Genomic DNA, 22,511 nt, shown 5'->3' with positions numbered 1-22,511 from the left:
CTGGTCTTGAACTCCCGACCTCAGGTGATTCACCTGCCTTGGCCTCCAAAGTGCTTGGATTACAGGTGTGAGCCACCGTGCCCGGCCTGAATGAAAGATTTTTATGGATGAGAAAGCCAAGGCCCAGAGAAAGCAAATGATTTCCCCGGAGGCACAGAGTTGGTGGCTGCAGAAGCTTGGGGGAATCAGGCATTGAGATCCCAAAGTCCAGACCCCATAAAGAGTCACCTGGCTTTCTGGTCCCCTGATGGTCTTGATGCCAAGCTCGTTTGTCTCTGAAGCTGAATTGGGGCTTCTCCTTTGGGTCCGTAATAGGACCAGATGACCCCAGAGGTGCCTTCAATTTTTGAGATTCTATTATCCACAGTGAAGCGTCTATTTTAGTGAGGAGATCAGAGAGGCTCTGAGAAGAGCAAGGTTTATGCTCATCCCTCAGGTGGCCACGTGACTCTGGGAGCCAGACCCTTTGATAGCAGTGCTGACAGGATACTGTTCGAATAGAAGTCCCAACCAGTGTCCCTTTTGGGGAGGTGGAACATTAATCTGATCCTCAAAATATGAAATATTTCCCAGTTTGCAAATGAATGCAGGATGTGTTTGCATAGCGACCACCAAGAGAGCAGTATTATGTGGAGAGGAACAGAAAGACAAAGCTCCCTGGTTCCATTCTGGGAGCTGATGGCTCTGCTCTCCCCGGGAGGTTGCCTCTGTGTAGCTAATTACAATGAGTAAAGGAAATGGGAAAGTGAGTGCGAATGAAGTGATCTTTCTCCTCCCCCAGGATCCTCCTTTACAAAGAGCTGGTTTTTTGGTTTTAGAACCGTGGGGGCTGCCAAGATGGGCTCTATCACGCCCAGCTGGATGGGCACATTCTCCTAATATCAGGTCACTGCCAGAGCGGCGTTCATGTTGTGTTTGCGACAGCGAGGTGTGTGGCACAGGGTGCTACAGAGAGTGGGAAGGGGGCGGGGGTGAGATGCTTCAGAGAGTTAATAGACCAGAGTAATCAACTCACATTGCAATAGCATTTAGCAGTTTACAAAAGGGTTTTGTCTATGTCATCTCATTGAGTGTTTACAACATTTTAAAGATAAAGAAATGGTAGCTCAAAAAGGTGTGCTGACCTGCCACGCATCGCAGTTACGAGAGGCTTTGCTGGGATTTTAAGCTACATCTTCTCATTCTAAAGTCCTTGGTGTTTCCATAAGCTTGGGCAAATGTAGACATCTTTCCTGATGCCTCTTCCTTAGAGGGAAAGGGACAGATGCCCACTGCTCCCCTTTCTCTAGGCCAATAAAAGCTAACCTTTACTGGGCGTTCACTTGCTGGGAACTCTGCTAAGCATTTTCTATGGGATAGTTTCTATTACTAGTCTGCTTCACAGAGGAGAAAAGACAGATGCAGAGAGGTAAAGTAGCTTACCCAAGGAGCAAATGCTGAAGGCAGGATTTTAGCACTGTCTCTACTAATCAGGATAGGATATACTGTGTTGCAGTAACAGCCGACCACAAAATTTCAGTATCTTAACAGAGATTCATTTCTCCCTCAAACTACATATTCACCATGAGTTGGCTAAAGGGCTCTGCTTCACATAGTCACTCCGGGACACAGGCAGACAGGTTCCACCATTCCAAAGCCATACCATTTGGAATAAATGGGCTCCTGTCACTTGGGCAGAGGAAGACAAGGCTGGAGGGTCTCACACTAGCAATTAAATGCTTTGGTCTGGAAGTGACATGCCACTTCTGTTTATAGGCAGCTTGGCCTTGTCCATCAGCCAGGGAACTCAGAAAGGAAGAATTTAATAAGAGTAAGTACTGGCCATGTCTGTTGGCTTGGTAGACTGATGTGAACGTCCATGCTTTTAATCACCATGCTGTACTACTTCATCAAGCATGAACTCCTCTAGGTTAAATTCCTCTTATGCATTGTGTTTATGGGTTTGCTTCTGCTCCCTCTTTTCTTCCCTCCATACCTGCATTCCTCCAGCACATGCTGAGAAACTACGTGCACTCTGCTGGATGATGGATACTGAAATAAATGATACATATTCTCTGCCTTTAAGTGACCTTCTTTGAGGAGCAAAGTGCTAATGTGTCATACACAAAATCCTGTTATCAAAGCAGACGGCTATAAATGAGATGAGATCAGCGAGATAATAGCTAACCCATGGGACTTCCCAGGAGGAAGAGAAGGTGAGTAATGAGTCAGGCAAGGCTTCCTGGAGGAGACAGCTTTTGGGGCTGGGCCCTGAAGATAAGTAAAACTTAGAAATGGGAAAGTGAAGGGACATGGGAACTCCAGGCAGAGAAAAGAGCTTGGACCAAAGCACAGAGGGAGGAAAGGGCAGGGGCATATCACACACAAGGCATAATTCCATTGAACTGTGTTGAAATGTAGGGTAAGTGAAAGGGAGGGCTGAACCATGTGGGGTCATGTCATGGAGAAATTTGAACTCACATGTTGGTGTGGAAGGCAGACAGGAGCATGTTTATGTCTGGGCCAATAGCTCCTGTGATGAAGCAAAAGCTTCCAAAGGAGAGGGTGGCATTTAAAACTTTGCAGAGCCAAATGGTAAAGGGGTCGTGTCATTAGTACTTATCCTCAGGCTGGAGGTGTCTTAGAGGGGCTGGGGCTCTCATTGCAGGAGAGCCCCTAATACACAGGGACAAGGTCCTGTGGCCTTTCTTGTGGCCGAGAGTAAGTGTACGTCTTTGGAGCCTTATGTAGTGCCCTATACAGACTTGTCCCAAAGAACCTGCTGGCCCCGTGCTGGGCTCTGGGGACGCAGAGATGAATAACTGTATCCCAGGCGGACACATAACACAGGAAGCGCCCCACCCAACAGCGCTTGGCCTAATAGTATTCACCTGTGCCTGCACGTTTGCACAGCTTTGCTTTCTTTCCTGGTTTTTTTCATTTTTCCCTACTCTTTTCTGTTTGCTTCTGTATTCTGTCAGTGCCATTTTTACTTATGCCAGTGCAACTTACCTCAATGCAGCCTCCAATTTTTTTTTTTTTTTTTGAGACAGAGTCTCACTTTGTCACCAGGCGCCAGGCTGGACTGCAGTGGCACAATCTCGGCTCACTGCAACCTCCGCCTCCCAGGTTCAAGCAATTCTCCTGCCTCAGCTTCCCAAGTAGCTGGGACTACAGGCACACGCCACCATGCCCAGCTAATTTTTGTGTTTTTAGTAGAGACGGGGTTTCACCATGTTAGCCAGGATGGTCTCGATCTCTTGACCTTGTGATCGGCCCACCTCGGCCTCCCAAAGTGCTGGGATTACAGGCTTGAGCCACTGCACCCGGCCGCAGCCTCCAAACTTACCCTGCACCTTGGCCTCTCATTCCCATCCAGGTTGGATTCACCTGGGGCTACCTATAGGTTCTTGGTCTTGGCTACATGCCTGCAAACCCCAGGCCCCATGGCGCCGTGCACCCTCCCTCAGCTGCAGCTCCAGTGCTCTGAGTTCTACCCCTCTGAAGTGGGCTGCATTATTTCTAAAGTATTTTTCAGCTCTTACATCCTATCTTCCTACGTTGAATGCCCCGTGTATACAAAAAAAAAAAAAAAGGCTACTGTAAACTGTCTTGAGCTTGCTTGGTTGGTGACTGGATGAAGAAAACAATAAACCCTATTTCTCTAACGATTTTTTTCTTCTTCTTTTTTTTTTTTTTTTTTTTTTTTGAGACGGAGTTTCGCTCTTGTTACCCAGGCTGGAGTGCAATGGCGCGATCTCGGCTCACCGCAACCTCCGCCTCCTGGGTTCAGGCAATTCTTCTGCCTCAGCCTCCTGAGTAGTTGGGATTACAGGCACATGCCACCATGCCCAGCTAATTTTTTGTATTTTTAGTAGAGACGGGGTTTCACCATGTTGACCAGGATGGTCTCGATCTCTTGACCTCGTGATCCACCCGCCTCGGCCTCCCAAAGTGCTGGGATTACAGGCGTGAGCCACCGCGCCTGGCTACGATTTTTTTTTTCTAAGATGGGGTTTCACCATGATGGCCAGGCTCGGCCTCCCAAAGTGCTAGGATTACAGGCGTGAGCCACCGCGCCCGGCCTTCTCTAATGACTTATAGCTTAAAAAACATTATCTGGGCCAAGCGCAGTGGATCACTCCTGTAATCCCTGCGATTCCAGAGGCCGAGGTGGGTGGATTACTTGAGCCCAGGAGTTCGAGACCAGCCTGGGCAGCACAGTGAGACCCTGTCTCTACAATAAAACAGAACTCCAAAACAAAATAAAACAAAACATTATCTGGAAGCAATTTCAGGTATCTGCAAACACTCCTGAGAAAGAGCAAAGTGAAACCCTTGGGAACCCAACTCGGAATTAAGAGTTTCTCAGCAGGATGGCCTCTGTGTGTGTGCATTGCTGTAACATCTGTTTTTCTCATTCTGCTTCACTACAGGTTCAAAAGGTTGGAGACCTGGTAACTTTGCTTTTTACCCAAACCACAGCATTTTAAATAAACAAAACCAGCCGTTCTCACACACCTGCCTGTCCCAATTCCTTTGGGATCTGCATCTCAGATTCAAAAGTCTCGCCGTTTCCCATTCCCATAATGGGATCTGGCACAGAACATTTGGATGCTGTGTTCCAAACGCTGGAGCCTCCAGCTGTTTGTCTCTGAACTGCCGTAACTGGCCTCGGGGTTCTGCACAAGTAGCAAACTAGAGCATGCGCACCACAGCCTGGAGGTGACACAAACATTGTTTCTGCAATCTCAATCCAAACCTGTTTTTTAGCCCAAATCAGGACTATCGCCCAAAGCCAGATAGGCTTTTAAGTCACTACCTGTTAATGCATTAAATAACACAAAACATGGTACTTTTTAAAACATTTATATTTATATATATAAAAAATTAAATATATATAATATATAGTGTGTTTGAGACTAAAAATATAGCACATAATATTTTAAAAAAAAGGAAAAAAAAAGGCAGAATAGGAAAAGGTGTGAGGGACACACAGATACACATTGCTAAAAATCTACGATGGTTTGTCCTAACAAAAATAATATCTTTTTTTTCTCTTCTCTTAATTATCATCATGGATCCGTTTATTTCTGGGGTGTGGGTGGAGAAAATTCAACTGGAGCTAGAAACGGAGGTTGTAATCCCAAGAATGGCTGGGTAGAAAATGTGACCACAGGGAGCCCTGGGCCTCTTCTGGTGAAACTGGACGCAGCAAAATTTTCTGGGTCACTGTTGCTAACAAGATTGTGTGGACTTCTATCGGATTGGGAATTTGGCTGCTCCCTCCGCAGAGTTAGAGTATTCTCAGGGGAGCAGCATCTGAAGAGCTCCAGAAGCAAACAGAAGAGCCCAGGGCCCATCAGTACTCAACAAGGCCAGTGGTTGGGGCCAGCAAAAAACCAGGGTAGGGACAGCAGACTGGCAGGAATGAGTGATAGTTCTATGCAGATGGGGTTATTATTATTATTGTTATTATTTTTAAGGGCAGGTTTGTACCAGAACTGCCCAGTATGGCCTGTGACTTCTGCGCAGCAAGTATTTCTCCAGGGACAGGGCCTGGAGCTCCCTCACAGTGATGCAAGAAAACGGGATTCCCCCCTACCTCCCACACCCACCCCCTACCTACCAAACCTCACATCTCTCAGTCCTCTCCACCAGCCCAGAGGTAAGTGCCAGCACCACGCCGACAAAGGTGAGCCAACGCCTTTCACAAAGTCTGGCCTTGAGGAGAGGAGATGAAATACCATAGCGGGGATAGGAGGCAGCCAAGGGAATGGGAATGCTAATTTTATAGTGTCTTCACAAAAATATAAATTGCCTTTCAATTACATCCCTTGGTCTTTGCACTTTAGTGTTCATTATGGCCTCACCAGGGTCAGGAGCTCACTACTCCTTTTCAGTGATTCTCAACATGCACAGTGGCCTGTAGAGGCACCAAGTGGCGGCCTGGCTCAGGTCAGACAGCACTGACTTGGTGGGGAAGCCAGGATTTTGAGGCCAGGGTGCTTGGGGAGGAACTGGAGTTTAGCTGCGAGGACAGAACCTTCCACGCAACAAGGAACAAGGCAGTTCGCTCCAAAGGGGGTCTCGGCTTTAACGCGGTTTTCTTCAAACCCAAATGGCAGAACATTACTATGAACACGGGCCAAGTTTACTGAGAAACCGATTCTGTTTTACGGAGCCTGGGACTGTGGCTCCTGACAGGTTAACGAGAGGGCACGAGGGCAGGAAACTCCAGCGCAACGTGCTCCGTTTTGAAAGCAGATAGAGCTCCCCTCCGAGTTAAGAGGATAGTCGCCCTGCTGGGATAAGGAGAGAGCACGCTGCCTGAAGACAGGGTGCTCATACTAACGTTTCCATTCATTTAGGAGAGCACGGCACTGCTCCCATCCCTGGCCTCTTTCCTTTCTCACTTATTAGGCTTTTTGCTTCATGCAAACTCTGTGGCTGGACTTTGAAGGATGCAGAATTTAGGATATAGGGTGGGCCCTTCATGAGGGGAGCGACCATGGCTCAGCCAAAATCACAAGATCCCCTTCAAGATCCAGAATGTATGCCAATGCCATTGTGCCCCTTTTCCTCTCCCAGCTCCCCTTGCAAGCTACTGCTCCTCAGGGGGGCAGCTGTGCTTACTCCCTGACCTCTGGCTCCAGGCAGCTTGGACTGCAGGCTTCACCTGTTTGGTAAGAGGAACAAGCTGACCCTGGCCCAGAGGAATGCTGCCAAGTATCGGGGTGGAGGAAGGCTGCTCCCATGTCCCCTACAGAAGCAGTGCCTGCCTGAAACCTAGGCACATAGTACAGGAAACTCACTGTGGCCTGACCTGGCAAAAGACACCTTTGCAAACCCATCAGAAATGAGTAGGGAGCAGCACAGATGACCCAATGGCCAAAGGATAACCCCAAATCAATTTTACTCTGAGGCTTAGGGTGTGTTTTATGTTGCTGTTTGGGATAAAGGGGTCCCTGGGGGAAACTAATTCACAACACTTCTGACAAGATAATGAAGTCCGTGGTGAAAGCTTCTTCGAACAGGAGAGAACTCCCACCCCGACCAGCTCCCCAGCCCTCACCATGCTTGCTACTGCTCCCAGTTTCTTGCCAGCAATGGGCAGTCCCACCCTTACCCCTCCACCCAATGGGCATAGCAAAAACAGAATAGCTTTAGATGTATACAACCCTCCCCCCTCATTTTGCAGGCCAGAAAAACTGGGGTCAATGAACAAAGAGTTAGGCTGAGATCTAACCTTGGCAGCTTTGGGTCTGGGTCCTGGGTCTCCTTGCTCTTCCCACCAAAGCAAGCCATCAGATGTGATCAGCATCAGCAACTACTGAGGCATCACCATGTTGCAGGACTCCAGGATTCGACAGCAAAGCTCTGTGATCAAGGATACCTTCCACTCCCCAGAAAAGCTATTCCACTGGGCCCACCAGGCAGGTTCCAATTCAGATTCTGATCACCACCAACATGTAAGTGACAGAGGGCAGAGACTACCTGATACTTCCCTGTGCCTTCCAGGGTGCTTGCCTGACACCCAAGAGGCTCCAGTTGATGTGTTAAGGAGCACAGAACAGTGAAGGAGCTCTGTCGGGCTTCTGAAAACTAGGCTTCCTTTCTCAACAATTCTCCCTGCACCTTTAGCTCAATTACCTAGTGACCGTAAGCCTGTCCCTCCATCATTTCAGTAGAATGAAAATAACACTTAAGCCAAAAATGGATATATAAGAGAATCTAGCCAAACTCAAACCAAAAATGATTTTTTTTGGAATACTCATGTTTAAAACACCACCATCTTTAGACTTTAAGTCTTTGGGTTACCCATAGCTTCTGGGTTTTGTGAAAATAATAGAAATTCGCATGAACTTGTCTGTACGGGAATCTGCATTTCTTGATAGACCTTCTCACTGAGCTCTCATAAAAGGTCTCTATTGAAAGGTGTCAGCCTCCAGGGGTGGAACACAGCTGGCAGCCTGTCAATGCCCAAGGTAGGGCCCATTTCACAGGAGTTTTCTCTGCTGAAATGGAGGAGGATACAGAGGCTTCCTGTGAGGCTAGAGCTAGAGCGACTTGCTTCTTGGGTACTACCTGTTCCTTACTAGCAAGGGACTGGCCAGGAATGTCACCCACCAGACTCATCCGTAAGGGTGGTAATGGCCTGTAGCTGATAAGCGTGTAACCCATTAATGCGAACATGAGTTATGAATGGTGACCATGGAGAAAGGGCAAGGAATGCTTTGGGAATTGCACCAGAGGCCCTGCCTCCCACTGGGCTGGACATGCAGTTGGAGGGGCGGGAAACGGCTGACTCCAGACACTGCTTCCTAGGAAGGTGAGGCTGGGGCAGGGGTACAGGTTCTCCTTGGAGGGCCTGTTCTCTTTGGTCAGAAGGTGGCAGCTGAGAAGCGGTCACGTGGAAGGTGTATGTTGGATGTGCGTGCACATGGAGGAGAAATGGCCGGTGGAATGCCTGGTGCCCTTCCGCGCCACCTTCTCCTGGTCAGCACAAGTTCTCCATCAGGGACATTTCCAGGCCCCTTACCTCTCCAGGTCCCCTCACCCATCTCTCCCCTAACACCGTAACACTTAACAGTGTGTCTGAGGCTCACAAGTATCCACTCCCTGCACAGCCGCCCACGTAGGGTCGGTCATCCAAAGCTTAACACTCAAGGCACTGAAAGTGGAAGAAGGAATCTGATTGGTCCAAGGAAAAAAAAAAAAAAAGACACTTAAAAAACCAAGACCTGTCTCTCTCACACCCTCTGGAAGGTGGCCTCCAATCAACTGATGGGCCCTAGGGTAGGAGAGTAGAGCCCGAGGGCCAGGCCCCTCCTAACCCTATCCTGGCCCACTGCGTGACAGGTCTGGCAACCTGAATGTATAAAATGGATTCAAAGTGCTTGGAGGCTGAGAGTAATGGAAGGTGTTAGGAACCCCATGGAGAAGAATAGGTACCACCTTTTCTTTCCACTGGGACTTGTATTTAGGTGGGGGAATCCCTACAGCTTTTCTTTCCAAATGAGGTTTTCATTGTTTTTCGTTTCCTCCTACAGTACCCCCATCCCTACCTCACCATTCCCTAAACCAGCTCAAGCGTTAAAGCCAGGAAGTGGGGCAGATGGCGGGGGAAGAGGCTTGGGTGGCTCCCTCTAGTGTTGGTTCTGGAAACTGCTGTGTGGCACACAGTGGTCTCTAGTCCATCAGGACGTGGTCCTCATCTTTCTTTCTCCACCGGGACCCTGACTCAGCTGGCTGGCCCAACATAGGAGAAGGAAAGCGGGCAGTGCTGCCGGGGATTCCTGGATCCCTCTGCATGCTGACAGACAGATGTCCACAGTGGGCAGCCAAGGTGACTGGCATTTTGATCCCAACTGAATGAAGGCTGGATTTGAATGCAGTGCTACGGCTGTTCTGTAGACAAGAGCGAAAATAAATCCAAGCTCCCTTCTGCAGTATCCTGAGGAAGGAGAGATGCACCCAGGGCACGAGTAAGACAGCAGAGGGACAGGCCAGCCTCTCCTGTTTCCACTCATCTGTGCCGCCGCCACCCGCTCCCATACTTCATGTCCCTAGGCCAAAGTCTGCCCACCCCTGGATACCCCCATTTCCACTTACAGGAGATCAGAGGGGTGGGATAGAAAGGGAATGCTAAAAAGTGCCCCCTCTGCTCTCCCCAACCTTCACTTTCCCTGTACCCATTCAGGGGTCAGGCAAGAGTGCAGGTCAGAAGAGACACATCCTCCCGAAGAAGAGGGAAGGGCAGGCCCAGGAGGCTGGGGCATGCACAGAGCACCATCCTCGGGACGGGGTGTTTCTGGGAGACCTGCTCCCCACCTGCCACGGTGGGAGGAGGAAGGCTGGTCCGAGAAGGGAGCAATGAGCAACGCCCCTGAATATCAGGGAACAGCTGTGAAAGCCTTCTCCTCTGCCCCGCAGAGATGCCCCAGCCAGGCTCTGGCCCCTACACATGAGTCTGCATGCGCTGCTGGAATCGCTGGCCGTAGTCCGAGTGCTGGGAGGTGTAGGAGAATCGAGTGGCCGTGGCGTACTTGCCAATGGGATCATACGCCTCATATGGGGTCCGCTCCAGGCCAGAGGGTGGGGCCTGGGGGTAGCCCAGTCGGTAGGTGGGGTACCCAGCTGCCCCAGGGAAGGGATGGGAGTTGAACTTCTCATAGTTCTCGTAGGACAGCTGGCTGGTTGTGTCGGTACCAGCGGGGGCCGCAGGGCCAGGGGGTGTGGGCTCGGGGCCGTAGTCAGAGGCAGGGGCCCGGCTGTAGGTGTTGAGCTGGGCATAGCCGCTGGAGTGGGAGAGACGGGATGAGGGGCGGCCGTCGAAGCGGGCAGGGCCAGGGGCACGATAGTCAGCATAGAGCACTGCCCTGGAAGATGGGCGGTCTTCGTGGGCACGCACGTTGTAGTAGCCATTGGTGGGGTCCTGGGGGCAATGAGAGAAGAGGATGGAGGCGGTGTGCCCTCTTGGGTGGTGATCAAGTCTCACCATGGCCTTCTGGGCCTCCTCCTCCAGCTCTCCCCATGTCCCCATCTAGTATTCCACCTCCTCTGCTCCTTCAAAAACCCTCCCAACCACTCCTCCCCAAGTCTGTCCTCGCTTCCCCGCTGCGGGCCCTCGGAGACCCACTGTCCCACCGGCCCTGGTGCCCTGGCCCTTCCCCTTTCCGCACCTTCATCTCATACTCCTCCCGGGTGTCAATGGTGTCGCAGCGCAGGTCCTGCTTCAGATCCACGTCATCCTTAAAAGACTGCGGAGCAGCAGGAGTGGGGCATCAGCAGGCGGAAGCCCTGCCCTTCCTGCCTCTCACCAACCCCTCCCCACACTCAGAGGCCACCTGCTCACGGGAGGGGTCTGAAGGCAAAGGCAGACTTGAGCTCTGGGTTCTCTGAGCAGAGGCTCTGGGATGTGGCAGAAGAGGCCAGAGACCTGGGTTCAAGCACTAGTGTTGTTGCTAACATGTAATGTGACCTTGTAAACGTCACTGCCCCTCTCCAGGGCTGATTCCTCATCTCAACAATGAGGCAGATGGACCAGAAAGCCTCTGGGGGTTTCCAGCTTTCACAGTCTGTGGGGGAAAAGATGGGGCAAAGGAAGCCTTTGGAGAACCCCACCTGCCTATCCTCTGCTGGAGGAAACTAACCTGGGGGTGTGTGTGAGACAGTATGTGTGTGAATGTGGGAGAGTGTGTGTGGCAGGACCACGGAAGGCCAACAGAGGAAGGAGAGAATGACAGTGGATATTAGAGCTGGGATGGAGCTGGTCCTCTGACAGAGGAGAGGGCAGGAGGCCAGGGAGGAGCAGGACCCTCACCGAGTAGATGGCCTTCATGACCCGGGTCGCTGTAGAGACGCTGGCGGTGTCATCCTCCCGGTCAGAATGCATTGTGAGTGGCTCTCGGTTCACTGTCTCCACCTTGATATCCAGCTTCCTCAGGGTCACGTCCTTGCGACCTGGGATGGGAGAGGCGGCCTGGATCAAGTGCTTCCTGCTGGCCTCTGCAGTGGCTGCTTCTGGCTCCCTCTGGGCTGGAGCTCAACAGCCAACCCCCCATCCATGCCGAGCACTGCCTGTCGTGGCCCCAGAAGGGCTGGGGAGGCTGTGGGCTGCACAGGGCCCATACTCACTGCCTTTGCGGCGCCGGTAGAGGAAGAATACCAAGGCGATGAAGAAGAAGATGAGCAGGATGCCTGCGCCGATGGTGGCTCCAGCTATGATGCCCACAGGTAACACCTCTTTCGATGGGGAAGGAAAGGTGGAGGGGTGAGGCTGGAGTTGTACTGGGAGCTAAGCTCAGTGCTGGCTGAAGGCTAGGCCACAGCTACAGAGGCCACCCTGGCTTGTGTACAGGGCCAAGTTTTGACTGAGTCTGCGGACGTGTTAGTTTTAAGTCAGGGTTGGATTTGAGAGGAAGGTCATTGTGGTTGGATTTTGTCTGTGCTCCAGTTCCATCAGAGTGGAGATCATGGTCAGGTCTCATCCCTGCAGCTGGGGCAGGAGTGTGCCCTGGCCTTGGTTGTCTGTCTATCCCTGTCCTTCAGCCCACAAGCCTGGGGCTTGGCTCCTTGCTCTTGTTGGAGGTCAGCTGTCTCCAAACTCTCCAGTCTGCCACCTGTGTTCTGACATCTTTGACCAGCTTCTCATCCATAATACCACGTGACTGCCCCATTTGCACCTATCTACTCAGGGCTCTAAGAGTTTTTCCTGGTTTCCTCTGCTTCCCAGAGCCGAGGAGGAACTCAGGAATCCTGCCTCCAGCCTTCTCTCTCTTCCTAGCAGCCCTGGTTGAATCCAGATCCTGCTTAGAGCTCCTCCCCTCTGAGATCCTTCCCTGTGGAGCCTCACATTACTGTATCTACTCCATTCTTCTCCACCCCAACCCCCTGCTGGCATGCTCCGTTAAGACTGAACTGATGGGATGCTGTCGTTTTCCATGGGGTTCCCCATCTCCTATGTCAAATGGTTAGTTCTCAAAAAATAAAATGAAAAATGCTATATTTTCCTCCTCGGACGTGGGAGCTTCCAAAAGTCAAAGGAATACCTCTTTTATCATGCGAGAAATGCCTTAAAGGAGAGAACACTTCTCTGCTAGCAGAGTAACAATTCTTGAAGAGGTAAGGGGGCCCATACTTACTGAACACCTATTATATGCCTGGTATTTTGTAAATATTCTCTCATTTAATCCTCACAGGACAGTGAGATAGGCAGTGTTATTCCCGTTTGCAGTTCATTTGATTCTTCTCCATTTGAATTCATTTGCTACCACTCTGTAAGTCCTTCCACTACACTGAAAGTTTCTTGAGGTCAGGGACTGTGTCTTGTTCACAGCACTTCCTGCAGCCCCTAGGGCAGAGCCTAGCACATAGCAAATGCTCAGTAAACTTTAATAAAGTGAGGGAATTTCCTCAGTTGAGCATGGAGGCCAGGTTCTGGTGGGGAGGCCCAAAACAGTTCTTTTCCCTCTGGAGTTAAGATCCCTCTGGAAACTGATGCACAGACTCTTACAATAGGCAGGAACCAGAGGGGAGCAGCCCCAAACCCATTCACTCCTGACCTCCCAGTCGGGACATCCCCTTGTGTGTTCCCTCCCTCAGAGCAGAGCTCAAGGGAAGGGGAGCAGCTGAGCCCTGCCCCAGGAGAAAAGAGGGAGCAGAATCCTCAGGCTGCCCTGCACCCCAGCTGGCAGGCAGCACTGCCAGTCACCTCGCTCTTCCAGCTGGATGATGGCTGTGCCCGGCCCGAAGCTGTTCCAGGCAGTGCAGTTGTAGTGGGTCTGAAAGTCAGCCTCCATGACATTGTTGATGGTGAGCGTGGATAGCACCCCACTGCCTGAGTTGGTCCTCTCCACTGTATAGCGTTCCAGGGTCCCCACCTCCAAGAAGTTCTCCTTCCATGCCCATGCCTGTGGTGGAGAGGGCAGGAAGGAGTTAAGAAAGGGGCAGGTGGCAGAAGCCCATGCCCATGTGCCTGCTGATCCACCCTGAAGGCACCCTCACCCCTATGTACCATGTGTGCCCCCCAAGCCCAGCCTAACACCTCCCTGTAACAAACCTAAGTCACACCTACTGCCTCACACCCTTGGCACTGACTCTCCACTCAAGGGGGAGCGGTGGCTCTCAAACATGACTGACATCAGATTTACCTAGGGAGATTCTTTCAAATATAAATTCTTGGGACTTATGTCCTAAATAGGGATCTCCAGGGAGGAGAATCTCTATTTTCATAATGATCGCATATGATGTGGATGCAGCTGATCCAATGAACCAACACTGGGAACCCCAGATGCAAAAAGTGTTCTGCACTGGTCCTCCAGAACGCTGGGCTCTTCTCCCCATCAAGCCCCCGTGTGGCCTCCCTGACCCGCGCTAGGCCTCATCTTCTTCATGTATACATTGACCGAACCAGGCTAGGGCTAGACAATGCTCAAGGTTTCTTCCGTCTCTGATAGTCTGTGATTCTTTTTTTTTTGAGACAGAGTTTCACTTTTGCTGCCCAGGCCGAGTGCAATGGCACAATCTCGGCTCACCACAACCTCCGCCTCCCAGGTTCAAGCTATTCTCCCGGCTCAGCCTCCCGGGTAGCTGGTATTACAGGCGTGTACCACCATGCCCAGCTAATTTTGTATTTTTAGTAGACACGAGGTTTCTCCATGTTGGTCAGGCTGATCTCTCGACCTCAGGTGATCTGCCCCCCTTGGCCTCCCAAAGCGCTGGGATTATAGGTGTGAGCCACCGCACCCGGCCTGTGATTCTAATTGAGTGTAACTCAATCTTTAGGCGTATCTTGAACCAACACACATGACCTGCCTGGCTGGCCCTGGAGACTCATCCACAGACTCATAACAGGCAGAACCCACAATGGGGTATCCCTGGACCCCTCCATCCCTGACCCCTCAGCCGGGCCATTCCCCTGTGTGGCCCCGTCCTCAGAGTGGAACTTAAGGGAGGGGGAGCAGCTGAGAACTGGCTCCTTTCCAGGGATCAATCCTCCTAGATCTGCAAGGAAAGCCCCCCGGGAGCCCAGCCGCCTGCTGCCTGGGCGGCCGTGGTAATGAAGTGTCCCTGGGCAGCCCTGGAGTTAGCCAAATGGTCATTAAATGTGATGAGGGGTTTGACAGTTAATGGTCACGGAAGGAATTAATGGCTCATGGTGTGGGGGAGAGGAGAAAGGAGGGAGGAGTGTGGCAAGGCAAAGGGGCTGGTAGGAGGAAGGCAGGAGGGAGAGAAGAGTGGGCCAGGCAGGCGGGGGAACCGATGGGGAGGAAGGAAGAGGGAGAAGCCGGGGGAGGAGGAGACAGGGAAGTGGGGGGAGCAAGGAAAAGAGCAGGAGGTCGATGACAGGACAGATGAAGGAGAAGAGGAGGAGAGTGTTAGCCCAGGGGAGAGAGGGGGAACTAACATGAACTGAGGGCTGGCCTAGGCGTCTCACACCTGTTGCTGCCATGACTTCTCCCAGCAACCCCATTAGGTAGGAGTTATTGCCCCTGTTTAATAGATGAGAAAGCTGAGTTTCAAAACACTAAGTAATTTGCTCAGGGATACATAACAAGTAAGGGAGGAGGTGGGTTTGAGCAGTAAAGGGACAGATGGACAGAAGGCAGAAGATTCAAGGATGGAAACGGGAGGGGGAAATTGAAGGAGCAAAACCAGTGGAGGCCAGAGGAGGCTGGGCCTGGGCAAAGAAGCAGGACTTGGGTTGCCTGCGGGCGGGCCTGGCACTTACTATGCGGTCTGGGGGTGGCGTGCTGCCAATGAAACACTCCACCTTGCCACCGTCACCCCTCACGGCGTACTGCACCGCCTCACTAGAGATGATGGGGGGCCCTGCAGGCAAGAAGCCACAAGTCAGAGCCAGTGAGAAACTGCAGTGCCGGCCCACCCAGGCCCGGCTGCCTCTCCGGCCACTCACTCACCGTTCACATACAGCGGCACCTCCCGCTCGGCCACTCCGATTCGAGGCACAATGGCCCGGCACGTGTAGGTGCCAGCGTCTGCTTGAGTCACCGACTTCAGCAGCAGCTGGTTGCTGTTACTCAGGACCTGGGCAGAGAGAGCAGCCTCGGGTGGGGAGCCAGGAGGCCTGGGCCCCTAGGTCCATGAGGGCCCCACATCGGAGGCATTGGAAAGAAAGCAGGAAGGGCCACAAGTGAATTCCCAGAAGGGAAATGGGGTTCCCGAGTCCATTTGGTCCATGCCCTGACTCTACACAGGTTGGCACGTAAGTGCACCTACACCTCTTCAAGAGTGGGCAGGGATGGGGTGGAGACCAGAGAGGGCAGGTGAAGGCTGCGATCATTTTAGGAGGATTAGCCTCTTCTGATGATCTGTTCTAGTATTTTCCTTGAACATTTTACTGTGAGGACATTTTACTCTGAGATTCCTCTTCCTGCATTTCTGGCCCACATGATCTAACCATGGTCTCTGAGGAGCTAAAGGCCATTCCAGCCTTCTCTAGCGAATCGCCTCAGCTTCCCCACCGCCCTGTGGGGCGTTATTTACCAGACCTTTGCCACTGCAGCACGCCCGCCCCAAGCCCTCCTTCCTCCCATCCCCCCCTGCTTCCCATGCACAGCTGGGTCTGTCCCCCAGTGCTTCTGAACTGGCAGCTGTCCTGTGAGAAGAGGTGGGGATAACCATAAGCACTGTGTCTCTCCTCCAAATCCCAAGACCTTAGAAATAGCCCAGGTTTAATCTGAAAGATAATGCTGCAGCCCCCCGGACTCCTCTGCGCCCATCTGTGGTCACGCCCCTTCCCCCCAGCATTCAGAATAGGCAGTTAAGAGTCTTACCATGTTTGAGTCCTTTTTGGTCCAGGTGAGAGTGAGGGGGGGATTCCCAACCCAGACACAGGTGAGGGTCACATCAGAGCCAATGTCTGTGGTTGTGGGTTTGGGGTCAACTACAATCCGGGGGGCAACTGTGAGGGAGAATGAAGCCACTTGTTAGAGTCTCAAGCTCATGGGGTTAATGCCAATCAATCTTCTTCCTCCTGTCCTGCTACCTCCCTGGAGGAGGCATCCCCGACTCTGCCCCAGGCCCTTCGGTGGCCCCTGCTCTCTGTCCCCGTCCCTGCCCTCCCAGCTACTCACAGTGGACATTTACTAAAGTGCTGACATTGGTGCTCCCCACTTTGTTGTGAACCTCACAAGACACAGGTTCCGTGAAAAAGGAATAATCCACATTTGTCTCATAGCGACTCTCATGAGCGTCTTCAATCAAGAAACCTCCTTTGGCCCACCTGGGGGGAGGAGGCAACATGGAGGTGGGATCAGGGCTCAGACCCTCCCAACTACACCCACAACACTGGCCTCCCCAGTACAGGCTCCAACCCCGACCTCTTCTGTATCACTCCCCAGAGTGCTCCCAGACCCTGACCCCCTCACCTGTAGCCCAAGATCTCAGGGTTGGCCGTGGCCTGGCAGGTAAAGACGACACGCTCACCCTCCTGCACCGTCTGTGGCTCGATGGACAGGGTCACTGTAGGAGGGTCTGCAAAGTAGAGGACAGGGAGTCAGGGTCTTTTCTGTCCCTTGAGTTTCTTTTTCCCTCCCTAACACATACACTCAGACCTGATCACTCTGGGGGGCATCTGGGAATTTGAGGTTGCAGTGAACCACCTCCAATAAACAGGCTCTTTCTCACCTTTTCCACATGGAGCCTCTAGGGGGCACGCTAGGGTGACCACCAAGGAAGACACCAAAGGGACAAATAAGGCAATGGACTAATGACCCGCTGTGGCCACTAGGCGTCAGTGTGGGCTTGCTTGGCTCACTAAAAGGGATGGGGTCTGGGCATCTCCAGTTGCTGCTCACACCTCCATGGCTCCCTGGGCAGAGGTAATTTACGACACACCTACCAGGTAAGAATACTCCATGCTAGATGCTCTTCTGCTATATCTCATTTAATGCTCACAACCCCAGGAGGCAGGTCCAGGTCCACAATCCCTTATCTGAAACCCTTGGGACTAGACGCATTTCAGAATTCAGAATGTTTCAAATGTAGAAAAGCATGCTGTGCATAGGTCGTTTACTGTGTAAGATCCCTAGCAGCATCTGAGTCACATCCCATAGCCACACATATGAATACATCTGCAGTGAAACTTAAGACTGAATTAAAGACTATGAAGAGCCTTGGTTCAGGCTTTGCCACCAAATCACGTTTAGTTTGAATAAGGGACTGTAGGCCAGTATTTTATTTTTTGCAATATACAGTACCCAGAATTGGAAACCGAGGCCCTGAGAGTGTAAATCATTGACTAATAACAGGCTGGTTTAGACCTGGGGACGGCCTGACTCCACAGCCAATGCTCTCTACCAGCCTTTAGTCCCCACAGTTTAATCCAGGGAATGAAAGATGTGAAGAAGGTGAGCGTTTGTCCTGGAGACCACAGGAGGACTCTTAGTTTGTGCTTCTCAAAAGGCTGCCTACATTCTCCTCTAATCCCCCTGCTCCAGACTGCTCCCCCTAGGCCACTCACGGTGCACGTCCAGCTCGATGGAAGTCTCCTTGCCATTGGGGATGGCCTCATTCATGCTTCGGCAGGTGAAGACACGCCCAATGTCTAGGTCTGTGGGGTTAATGAGCAGCTGGCTCACAGTGGTCTCCCTCTTTCCATCCTTCAGCAACTCCTGGGACATGACAAGGGTGGGAGACATGGTCACGCTAAAAGCCCCCTACTTTGCTCTTAAGGCGACCTGACTCAGAGATGGGCTTGGGCTGGAGGGGTACTTTAATTTAAAGCTCACCCCCACTTCACTCCCACAGCCTCTTTTCTGTGTGTGTGTGTGTGTGTGTGTGTGTGTGAGTGTGTGTGTAAGCAATAGACTATTAATTCTTTTTAATTAAAAATTATATATTTTTAGGGTCTCGCCATGTTGCCCAAGCTGGCCTCCAACATCTAGACTCAAGAGAGCCTCTTGCCTAAGCCTTCTCAGTAGCTGCGACTACAGGAGTGTGCCACTATGTCCAGATCATAGACTAGCTTTTGGAGCGAAGTTTACCGAAAAATTGAGCAGAAAGTACAGGGAGTTCCCATATATCTCCTCCCCGACCTTAGCGTTTTCCCCATTACTAACACCTTGTGTTAGAGTGATAAGTCTGTTACGACTGATGGACCAAAACAAGCATACTATGACTAAAGTCGACGGTTCACATTAGAGTTTACTCTTGTGGGTCCAGCGCAAATCCCTTCTCTTCTGGAAAGCCTTCTTCAGCCAGCCCAGCCCCAAGGACTCTCTCCCAGACTGAATTTATTCCCTTCACAGTAACTGTGTCCTGCTCACAGCTCTACGCACATCCAGCCTTGCTCGTAGGCACCATGTGTGAGTGTTTCAGGGTTACGTTTCTTCTGCTAAACTGTACACTCCTTGAGGGCAGGGAAGGGACTCACAGGCTTGAGGTCTCACACTTGCTCAGTGACAGCCAAAGGTCCTTAAATATGGTCACAGGAACCCTTAAGCTGTTTCCCATATTGCAAACGGCCTGAGGGAAGCCATATTATTAATCCAAGTAAGGTGTGGCTGACACTTTCCTGTGGCTGGACCACCATGCATGCTGCTTTGCTGGACAGGGCCGGTTCAGGGCCGGCGCAGTAACACTGGCTGCCTCGTGCTGCTCTGAAGCGCCACTGTCTTTAATGAATATGAAAAATGGGGTGGATGACAAATGGACGTTAACAAACCAACTTGTTTTGTTGCCAAAATATCGAACAACATGCAGCCCTGATGATGAAAAAGAACAGTTTTTGGTTGTGAAAAGGCTAAGTACCACTCAGGCCAAATGATCATTTGTCAAATGAGAAACTAAGGCCAGAAAAAATGAAGTGAATTGTCCAAGGTCACACAGTGTGCTCAGGGCAGAACTGAAGCCAGAATCCAGGTACCCCTGGGGTTGCATGCTGAGGAGCGTGGGAACATCTCTCTCCCCACACTGAGAAGTGTTCCTGCAGCACCAGCAAAGGGCTGAATCCACATGTTTACCCACGGTTGGCAGGGTGACCCCAGACAGGAAATCTGGATTGGAATTTCAGCGGTACTGTCCACTCTGCTGTGTCATCCTGGGCAAGTCACTTGACATCTTTCATGGCTTCCTCATCTATAAAATGCATATAAGGATCCCTGCTTCCCCAGCCTCTTTGTTGAGATGATTGGAATAATCTGACAACCAGATGCTGAAGGAAAGAGGCAGAAGTAATCAGTGGAGAGAAAGCAGTCAGACCCAGGTACAAAACCCAGCTCTGCTGCTTGCCAGCTGTGTGACCTTGGACAAATCACTCAACCTCTCTGAGCACCAGTTTCCTCCTTGGTAAGTTGGAAATAATGCCTCCTTTATGGGACTCCTACGAAGATTAAGAGAGACTGTCCATAAAGTGCTTAGCATGCACAGTGTCTGGCACACAGTAGGTGGTTAATCCATGGCAACTTATTATTTCTATTAGTCTCTGCTCAGCTACTGAATGACACAGTAAACCTGGGAATTCATTTCTCTTCTCTGGGTTTCAGTTTTCCCAACTGTAGAATGAGAGAGTTGAACCAGACGACCTCTAGGACCCCTCTCATGTCTGTGTGCCCCTGAGTCTGTGCTCAAACCGCTGCGGGAAAGGAGAGGTGAGCTGGGCTAGGCCCAGGAGGAGCTGGGGGAGCTGGCCGGAGCTCACCGTGCTGGCCACAGCGCCCTCCTGCTGCGTCCCGTCCCGGAACCAGATGATGGTGGCAGCAGGCTTCGCATTGAAGGCCCGGCATGTGAGGTTGTGGGGGGTGCCTGCCTGCAGTAGAATCACAGGGCCTCCGTCAATCCGGGTGTCCTCTGGGGGGACTGTGGGAGAAAGCAAAGCAAAGTCAGCGCAGGGTGTGGCTAACACTTCCCTGACGACCAAAACTCCTGGCTCTGGAAGCATCCTTCCACCTGCAGGTGCGCCTCTAGGTAGGCCGGACCACCCTGCCCCTAACCTACAACCACTGTCTCCACTGCTCTTGCAGTGGCTTCACCTAGGTTCTCAGCTCACACATCTTTCCCAGTCCTTGTCTGTTTTTCTCTCCTGGCCTGTAATAGTTTCTGGTACTACATGCCCTTATTATTTTTGTTTGTTTTTGTATTTTTGTTTGTTTTTGTTTTTTTTTGAGACGGAGTCTTGCTCTGTCGCCCTGCTGCAGTGCAGTGGCACAATCTTAGCTCACTGCAACCTCCGTCTTCTGGATTCAAGCGATTCCCCTGCCTCAGACTCCCAAGTAGCTGGGATTATAGATGCCCACCACCTCTCCCGGCTAATTTTTGTATTTTTAGGAGAGAGTAGGGTTTCACCATGTTGGGCAGGCTGGTCTCAAACTCCTGACCTCTCAGGTGATCCGCCTGCCTCAGCCTCCCAAAGTGCTGGTATTACAGGCATGAGCGGCATACCCTACTTTTGCTCAGAGCTACAGATGGAAGCCTCAAACTTAGGAAAGGGCTGGGCTATCTCAGACTCTGAGTACAGCTCACATCCTTGGGAGTCTGGCTTGGAAAGGTGACTACCTCCACAGGACTTCTCGCATCCTCCCTCCTGTCTGCTCCTTTGCCCTGGAGCAGCCAGATGGGCCAGCCTATTACAGTAAGCTCCATGTCACACTGCTAGCAGGCTTTTTTCCCTATAGCACAGCTAAGAATGTGCCACTCCCCTGCTCAAACACCTTCAATGGCTGCAAATGTCTATGGCATCAGTTCCAAGCATTTCAGCCTCCTGTTCAGGGTCCTCAAGCCAAGACCTGCAATGCCCTGCTTTCCATATGGCATGCCCTTCTCCCACAGCTTCCGTTGAAGTGTTTCCCATCCTGTTCAAATCCCAGCTGATGCACAAGGCTTTCCATGCCACAGCCCACCCGCACTGTGGAGGCCCCCCGCCAGTCACTCAGAGCTCATAGCGCCATCTGCCTTGGATTTGGTTTACTTCTAACCGTGATCTAACCCTGCCCCAACCAAAACTATTATCCCTGGAAAAACAGCAACCCTGTCTCACTAATATTCATATGGTCACCAGTGCCTAGAATGTGACCAAAGTCAGCTCTTGCTAAATGTTTACAGAATTGAATTAACCGATGTCTGATGCTAGCAAATAAGGGGGGCTCTCCCTGCCCTATCTCCATAGGCTTCTAAGGTGAACCAGACTATAAGTTCCCTGAGGGCAGGGGCTGCTTCTGTTATACTATCAACCCTTCAATGTCTAGCCCACAGCTTGGGTGATCACAGGTGCTCAGGGATATTTGCTGAACTAATGAAGGGATGCGGATGAAATAAAGGCAGAAAGATTTTGATTATAATTATTTTGGTCCACCCAGCGTTCATCAACCAGAAATGAGAAAGGAACTCGTGGGTTTAAGCAATCCTCCCACCTCAGCCTCTCAAGTATCAGAAAGTACAGGCACACACCATCATGCCCTGCTAATTTTTATTTTTTGTAGAGAAGCGGTTTCTCTATGTTGCCCAGGCTGGTCTGAAACTCCTGGGCTCAAGCAGTCCTCCTACGTCAGCCTCTCAAAGTGCTGGGATTACAAGCATGAGCCAGCGTGCCCCACCAATAAAAGATTTTGTTTGCTTCTTTCTGAGAAAGACAAGAAAGGCTCAGAGGAGGGTCCAGATGGAACAATCGAGAAGAGACCCAGGGAGACCCACGGTGCCCAGTGGTGGGCAGGGCTGTCCTAGAATTGACACAATGAAGGTCTCCACGCTGGGGTTTCCAGTAGAAAGAAACTACTCACAGCCTGTCTTAGCATTCTGTTCAACTCACGCATGCCTAGTGCTATAGTGAAAAAGAATAAAACTTGGATTCAGGCTGCCTGGTTTCAAATCCTGGCACCTTTGTTCACCTGTCTTGTGATCTCAGATGAGTTCCTGAAGTCGCTGAGTTTCAGTTTCTTCATCAGAGAAGAAACCAAGACATAGCAATGCCTACTCACTGGAGCCTGGTGAAGGTCAGATGAGATACTGTACACAGACTCTAATGTGCAGGGCATGTGTGAGGTATGGAATGTATTAGCCTTGCTGCCTGG

At 51.3% G+C, this 22,511-nt stretch overlaps 1 protein-coding gene and 1 pseudogene across 4 annotated transcripts in view; both read right to left on the bottom strand.

The window, feature by feature from the left end:
- Nucleotides 1-4,832: 4,832 nt before the first annotated feature.
- KIRREL1 (kirre like nephrin family adhesion molecule 1) overlaps nucleotides 4,833-22,511 on the bottom strand; it is a 108,728-nt gene continuing 91,049 nt past the window's right edge. For 2 of the 3 annotated variants that reach the window (XM_032260737.1, XM_032260739.1), the window contains exons 4-15: nucleotides 20,147-20,304; nucleotides 17,969-18,119; nucleotides 16,875-16,980; nucleotides 16,581-16,729; nucleotides 16,281-16,408; nucleotides 15,405-15,579; nucleotides 15,215-15,315; nucleotides 13,196-13,394; nucleotides 11,620-11,727; nucleotides 11,306-11,445; nucleotides 10,665-10,742; nucleotides 7,724-10,417 (exon numbers count right to left, since the gene is read on the bottom strand). In XM_032260737.1, the coding sequence (XP_032116628.1) occupies nucleotides 9,941-10,417; nucleotides 10,665-10,742; nucleotides 11,306-11,445; nucleotides 11,620-11,727; nucleotides 13,196-13,394; nucleotides 15,215-15,315; nucleotides 15,405-15,579; nucleotides 16,281-16,408; nucleotides 16,581-16,729; nucleotides 16,875-16,980; nucleotides 17,969-18,119; nucleotides 20,147-20,304 (1,970 nt within the window). In that variant the 3' untranslated portion in view covers nucleotides 7,724-9,940. Of the gene's footprint in view, nucleotides 10,418-10,664; nucleotides 10,743-11,305; nucleotides 11,446-11,619; nucleotides 11,728-13,195; nucleotides 13,395-15,214; nucleotides 15,316-15,404; nucleotides 15,580-16,280; nucleotides 16,409-16,580; nucleotides 16,730-16,874; nucleotides 16,981-17,968; nucleotides 18,120-20,146; nucleotides 20,305-22,511 lie in introns of all 3 variants that reach the window. The other variant, XM_032260738.1, reaches the window with a different exon arrangement.
- LOC116538372 lies at nucleotides 7,724-8,565 on the bottom strand (annotated as a pseudogene). Its single transcript, XR_004263622.1, has one exon. The product of XR_004263622.1 is annotated as an uncharacterized LOC116538372 (transcript).

This window comes from Sapajus apella, unplaced genomic scaffold (genome assembly GCF_009761245.1).
Source record: "Sapajus apella isolate SASKATOON/1434 unplaced genomic scaffold, GSC_monkey_1.0 scaffold119, whole genome shotgun sequence".
Lineage (NCBI taxonomy): Eukaryota > Metazoa > Chordata > Mammalia > Primates > Cebidae > Sapajus > Sapajus apella.
This window is presented reverse-complemented; position numbering and strand designations above follow the sequence as displayed.